The sequence below is a fragment of the Cuculus canorus genome, chromosome 18, assembly GCF_017976375.1.
Source record: "Cuculus canorus isolate bCucCan1 chromosome 18, bCucCan1.pri, whole genome shotgun sequence".
Lineage (NCBI taxonomy): Eukaryota > Metazoa > Chordata > Aves > Cuculiformes > Cuculidae > Cuculus > Cuculus canorus.
Genome location: NC_071418.1, coordinates 6,869,281 through 6,876,211, shown reverse-complemented (window position 1 = coordinate 6,876,211; position 6,931 = coordinate 6,869,281). Strand labels below are relative to the sequence as shown.

The window sequence follows — 6,931 nt, the reverse complement described above, 5'->3', positions numbered from 1 at the left end:
AAGATTATCTAATTCCACCCCCTGCCATGGGCAGGGACATCCCACTGGCTCAGGCTGCACAAGGCCCATCCAACCTGGCCTTGAGCACCTCCAGGGATGGGGCAGCCACAGCTTCCCTGGGCAACCTGGGCCAGTGTCTCAGCACTCTCACAGTGAAGAAATTCCTCCTATGTCCAGTCTAAATCTGCCCCTCTCCAGTTTATACCCGTTCCCCTTCGTCCTATCACCACAAGCCTTTATGAACAGTCCGTCTCCAGCTTTCCTGTAGCCCTTTCAGGTACTGGAAGGTCACTGTAAGATCTGCTCGGAGCCTTCTCTTCTCCAGGCTGAACAAGCCCAACTATCTCAGCCTGTCCTCGTATGAGAGGTGCTCCAGCCCTTGGATCATCCTTGTAGCCTCCTCTGGACCCGTTCCAACAGCTCCATCTTCTTCTTACATTGGGGATTCCAGGGGCTCTAGCTGGGGTCTCACAAGAGGGGAATAGAGGGGCAGAATCCCCTCCCTCTCCCTGCTGGCCACGCTGCTTTGGATGCAGCCCAGGACACGGTGGCCTTCTGGACTGTGAGCGCACCTTGCCGGCTCGTTGGACAGCACTGGGACACCGCTGCCCCCCGGCAGCCCCCAGCCCGCTGCTGGCCGGGGTCCCGCTGAGCCCGGAGCAGGACGAGCCGCGGGGCTCGGCGAAGGCACGTGGTGCTGGTGGTGGGCGTCGCGCTGTCGCCATGGTAACGGCGGCGCGTGTCCCGCGCGGTGACCCGTAGCGCGGTGCATTGTGGGCCGGGGGGAAGATGGCCGCCTCCTTGCTGCGGCAGTGAGTGGAGTTGTCGGGCCGTCCGGGTACCGCGGGACGAGGCTCCCCGCTCCTGCTGCGCGGTCCGCAGTTCGCTGATCCGCTCTGGGCTGTGCAGGGGAGCCGCGATGGGTCGGGCGAGGCTCCCGCCGCGGGGGTAGAGGCGCGAGTGCAGGCCCCATCCCCGCCGGCCTCGCCGCCTGCGCCCCGCTGGGGGAAAGGCGCCGTTTCCCTGGGCTCGTCCTCAGCCGCGCCCCCGGGGAGCAGCGCTCCGCTGCCCTCACCTCGTCCTCCCCATCGCCCAGCCCCGCTCCCTGCTGGGCTCCGGATTGCGGCGCGCTCGGTGCCCGGCGCTTCCCCCGCCGATGGAGTCCGAGCTGCTGCAGTCGCCTCTCCTGGGGCTTGGGGAGGAGGATGAGTCCGACCTGAGCGACTGGAACTTGCCGCTGGCCTTTATGAAGAAGCGGCATTGCGAGAAGATCGAAGGCTCAAAGTCTTTGGCGCAGAGCTGGAGGATGAAGGACCGGGTAATGCTCAGGGCAGGATGGATTTGGGGGGACGCTTGGTGGAAAGGGAGGAGTAAGAGCTGAGAGGGCGGTGGTACTTCCAGGAGCAGCCTGATTTGAGGCAAGTGCTGGGTATTTGGTCCAGCAGTCTAACTTGCCTCTGGTAAATGTTTTCCTGTGACGCTGGGGAGGCCCTAGTACAGGTTGCCCAGAGAAGTCATGGCTGCTCCATCCCTGGGGGTGTTCCAGGCCAGGTTGGATGGGGCTTTGAGCAGCCTGATCCAGTGGGAGGTGTCCCTGCCCATGGCAGGGGGGTTGGAACTGGATGGGCTTTGAGGTCACTTCCAACCCAAACCATTCTGTGATCAGGGAAGGCAAACATGCGATGGGTAAAAAACACTAATTCCAAGCTCATGGCAGTACACTCCGTAAGTAGTTCCCTCAGTTAAAGGCCTTGAGTGAAATTTCAGTGTTTGATGTAGTTCGGGAAAGACAATGAAATTAACGAGGTCCTAAAGAGCTCTCTGGGTCAGCAGGTTAATGATGTAAGCACAGGGTGCAGTGAGTGTAGTCATTACAGTTGTCTGGTGGCGAAGATGCACGGAAGCTTTGTGGTTTTGAAGCTTGCCACCAGCTTGTTATGTGGAATATAAAATTAATGCACTCTTTATGTGTGGGGAAACAAGAGATGCTGTGATTTTTGAAGGCAGAACGTAGTTACTAGGTGAAGCAGTTACTGTAGGAGAACAAAGTGCTTCTTTGGTGTTTGAATATATGTTACATGTTGAACTGATAAAGTCAAGTATGGCAAAAATGACCCCTGCCAGGGTGTCTGGAGCTCTGTGTTGTGTCCAGATTCTAACTTAAATATTTAAGTTAAAAGCAAACAAACAAAGCGCCTTAGAAATAACCATGGATAATCAGCTCCACTCATTCTGTTCTTGGAATCTGCTTTGGTTACAGGACTCCTTACCTCTCACAGTTGTTTTTCCTATAACTTTGTGTTTATGAATATTAATGAGGGTTTTTGTGACCAAACTTCTGTTCTGTTTGTGATCCATCTTGCAATATTATGGAATAAATTGGGAAAGGCTGTTGAAACTTTGTCCTGCAGTTTCTTTCAGAGGTGTTGTGACCAGGTGGGAGAATGCTGTGCAGGGGTCTTAGTGTTCCTGGAGGCGTGTTCACTGCAATGGTGATGGCTCGCTGAAGTTCAGGGGCCTGAACCAGAATAATTTGTCCCAATGGAATCATGTGATGGAGATTGGACTTGCCAGATCATTAATAGATTCAACGGAGTTTTTGGATGTAGTTTGAGTGAGCCGCAGAACACAAAGATTTGTGGTGCATCACCTTTAAAGGATTTTAGTCGAGAAAGGATTTTTCTGTAGTGGACTGTGAGGCGTGATGAGCTTGCTGGTCTATTTTAGTGATCCCTCTGCCTTCCTGTTATTTCCTGATCAGCAAAGTTGTCTTTTTCTAAATTAGGCATGACATTGGCTTGGTGAAGATAATCAATAGGTTGTGCAGCATAAGCCTGAGTACAGTGGCAGCAGTCAGCTCTCTTCTCTGCATTTGTTGTTGGATGTTTCATCCGTGTGTTGCAGCCAAAGGGAGTTGTTTCAGCGGAGAGGAAAGCAGCGGTTATAGAGACGGTCACAGCCTACTGTCCTTACTCCTGTGGAGCTGCAGTTTCTTCTTTGAAGGGTGTCTGTGCTGTGAATGGCATGTGTTTCACAGAATAGCGTGCTGTTCACTGTGAGTGAGCTGAGTGACATCAGACCCTGAATCATTCTCCAGGATATCGAGTCTTGATTTTGTACGTGGAGAAAATAATAGCAAATCTGTTTTCTTCTGTTTAGTCCTTCTGTTTTCACCATCCGCTTGAATCAAATAACTCTTCTTCACTATCAGGACCAGCGGTGCTGTTCGTACGTCAGTTGTATCCGGACAGCTTTATCAGGTGTTATTTGGACAAACTTGGTGTTGTGTATAATTAGTTTTTGCTTAAGAACGGGTTTGTGGGAATGTATAAAAAACACCACTTAAAGACATCGGAGAGAGGAAGGGAACCTGAGTTGAGAATTTATGTACTGAGAACATATTTATTACTTTTAAATCCTGACAGTTATTTTTCGTGTCTTGTATTTTATTCAATTTTTTAGCTATCGTTGGATGTCTCCTTGGCATTTGATGTGATTTAATAAACTTATCCAGACTTCAAATGGTGAGGAAGGGGGTAAGAAGGTGGAATGCCTAGAACACTGTATGGAAAATGATGCTTGCTAAATATTTTCCCCCAGCTAACTCAGGTTGGGTTAATCCTGTGGAGTAGTTAATGAAGCCACAGCGTCTGGTTTGACCTTGTGTTACATGAACTAGTTGGCTGGTTCCCGCTGCTGCCTTTTTCTCGCAGACCAACTGGAAAGAGTGGCTTGAATGTAAACAGGATTGTGCGGCAAACCAAGCACCTTAATGAAAATACAGGAACTTGAGATTTGCGGGGATTTTATTATGAAGCAATTTGGAATAGATGTGTGAAGGAGGGCATGCAGGAATCTATCAGCTTTACTGTCAGGAGGTGTACTGGTGTGGTCAACACTCCAGAGGGAAGGGATGCCATCCAGAGGCACCTGCATGAGCTGGAGAGGTGGGTTGTGTGAACCTCATGAGTTTCAACAAGGCCAAGTGGAAGGTCCTGCACCTGGGTCAGGGCAAACCCAAGCACAAACACAGGCTGAGCAGAATGGATTGAGAGCAGCCCTGAGGAGAAGGACTTCTAGGGATGTTGGTGGATGAGAAGCTCAACATGCGGCAGTGTGCACTTGCAATCCAAAAAGCCAACCGTATCCTGCACTACATCCAAAGCAGTGGGACCAGCAGAGCAAGGGAGGTGGTTCTGCCCCTCTGCTCTGCTCTAGTGAGCCCTCACCTGGAATCCTCAGCACAGGAAAGACATGGATCTGTTGGAGCGAGTCCTGAGAGACCATGAAGATGATCAGAGGACTGGCTTCAGAAAGTTTCCTCTCTCTCTTCTGGCTTTAGAGCGTTTTTTCCCAGTGATTAGTGTTTTGTGTTGCAGCCCTGCTTGCATCGGTCAGCGCTCAAGGCCTCTGGTGTTTGTCTGTAGCTGCTAGTCAAATTAAAAGCAACACAGTCACTTCCCTCCAGGCGTAATCCAACTGCTGGTTTGTCTGTTGTGTTCCCCAATTTACTTTAGCTTCTTTTGCTTGTCTTTTGCTGCCTTGTTTCACAAGCCAAGTCTGATTGACTTCAAATCTGCTCTTATCTGTGAGATGCTGTCGCAGGAGATTTTCTTGAGGGGTGCAGGGGCTGTACCTCTTGGTGCGAGTTGAGAGTGTGGAAAGCATTCCATTATTTTGAATCTGATAAATTTAACTTGTCAAAGCTTGGGACGGGAACCATTATCTGTGTTTAAACACACTGGCTTATCTCTGAATCAAGAAATTCTCAAAGGTTAACCAAAACAAGTCTCAGTTTGCCTGAGCTGCAGGTAAATCTGTCACGTTTTTTTTTTTTTCCCCTGTGAGTCATGAAAAAAAACCACAGGCAGTGGCGGATTTTGCCCTTATCATTTTGAGTAGTCCTAGGGATCCTGGCTTTGCTATTGTTATAGGAAATGATTCACAGAGATTTAGGAATGGAATTACTTCATCTTGCTTCATTGCTCCAGAGAATCCAGCATTCATATGAACTCAAAGATTCTTCTGAAGGCAGGACGTAGTGAGAGGGAAGAATCAAATCTAGATAAAATAACTCAACATTCACTGCCCCCCCTTCATCCAGAAGGAATGCTCTGAAAACACTTAATCCTTCGTCTCCTGCTTTCATGGACAACAAATGCCGTCGCACTGACACTGCTTTGATCTATTATTTATTTTAAAGAATGATTCTGACACGAGAGGGTTGGAGTTATGCTTTGTGTATTGAATTAAATTTCTCAGCCTCAGCAGCAACCAAATAATGAAACTTGATTTAAATAAAAAGATTTCAAATACACCGGGTTTTACTGACAAGTAACTACTAATTCAGAATATTTAAATTAAGATGTGATGTACTTATATTTATTTCTAAAATAAACAGAGAGCAACAAAGCTGGTTGTAATAGTTTTACTAACATTTTTTTTTCCTGCTGCATCGTAACTTGCTGAGTGAGAATTAAATCATGTTTTTATGAGAAGAGGAATACACAATTAGGTTTCGATGGAAATGCACATTGAAGCAGGGCTGCATACAAATGCACTTAATTCAAACAAGCAGAGTTTACCTGCCTGCAAAGGAAATTAATGAAGGACGGTAGTGTTGGGACCGTGCGTGCATCATTTCAGCTTGAAGTAGTTGTGTCAATTGAAGGAAGCTTTCCAGGGAGTCTTGTACCAGCTGTAGCTTGGCTCCTGCCTGCTCTTAAAGCACTGGAGGCCCAACTTGCCCTCTCTTCTAAGTCCAGTTCAGTGTCCTTCTGTGAGCTGAAGTGGGGCAGTAGGAAGGAGGAGAGGCTGGGAGTTAGTGTTTTAACAGCAGCCTTCACTGAATTTTGAGTTATTCCATCTTAAATGTCTGTTTTCTGTTTGCTTATGCATGATCACAGGCTGTCAACTGTGTTTGTGTTAGGAAACTCACAACCTGATAGGGGTCTGGAATCTCACTCAAGTCATCTGAGCTTTGTTCTTCCCCTGGAAGGAACGTGAGGAAGGGAAGACTTGCCTGGAGTGTCTTGCTTTGATGCTGTAGCATGGCCCCGAGGACTGGTGATGGTGTGAGTCTCTCTTCTAGGTCAGTGGCCGAAATACATTTTAGTTCTGTAGTTACTAAGAGTGGCAGTTGCTGTCCTGGAGAGGTTTGAATGGAGCACAGGGCACTCACTCTTTAAAAAAGTCTTTGATACCAAACAAAGCCTCCAGCTTCTCCCCAACCTGTAAGGAGTGAGCACCACCGTGGAAGTTACAGATCTGTATCCTCTCTTATCTACAATGATCATTCTCAATTCAGGTGGTTGTGTATTAATTGGATAGAGTCGGGAAGCTTGTGCTATATCTGCCACAATTTGCATGTGGTTTTGTGTCTGAGCAGAGGGTGGACTTTGGTAAAGGCTCTGAAGAGTCTGGCTGGTCATGCGTTTTGAAGGGAAAAGATCTTATCTTTATACAGCAGTAGGGAATACTGAGGTCTTCAGGTTGGTCTGTCTCTCATCCGATGAATTTTCTCACTTCAGCTGAGACCTGGAGGCTGTACAAGCAGTGCTGTTTGATAGAGACTGGCAGTGCAATCCGTACTTCCTGGGAACACTCTGCTTAATCTCTTCCAACACCGTTGCTGTTGTCTCAACTTCATTCAGACTGCACTAATGGTAGGATGCTGTGCTAATTCAGTGCTTTGCTCTGGAGGGCTTTAGGCTTTAACTTCTGCTGTGTTAACTCCGGTGGAGCGTTAGGATAACTCCATTAGTTTATGTAATTTCTTATACTGAGCGTATCCAGGATTTGATTTTTCTAATATTGCTGCAAGGACCTTTTACAGGATAATGAGTAGTTTTTTGTGACGGTTGAACATGGGGAGTAAATGCGTAATTGTACGTTTGTGAATTTGTGAATTTCTACTTCTGCCAGCCAGGTG

At 48.0% G+C, this 6,931-nt stretch overlaps 1 protein-coding gene across 2 annotated transcripts in view; it reads left to right on the top strand.

Moving 5' to 3' along the window:
• The first annotated feature begins 777 nt into the window (after positions 1–777).
• Positions 778–6,931, top strand: part of RPTOR (regulatory associated protein of MTOR complex 1) — a 155,322-nt gene continuing 149,168 nt past the window's right edge. For both annotated transcript variants that reach the window (XM_054083336.1, XM_054083335.1), the window contains exon 1: positions 778–1,318. In XM_054083336.1, coding sequence (XP_053939311.1) covers positions 1,157–1,318 — 162 coding nt within the window. In that variant the 5' untranslated portion in view covers positions 778–1,156. The remainder of the gene's footprint in view (positions 1,319–6,931) is intronic.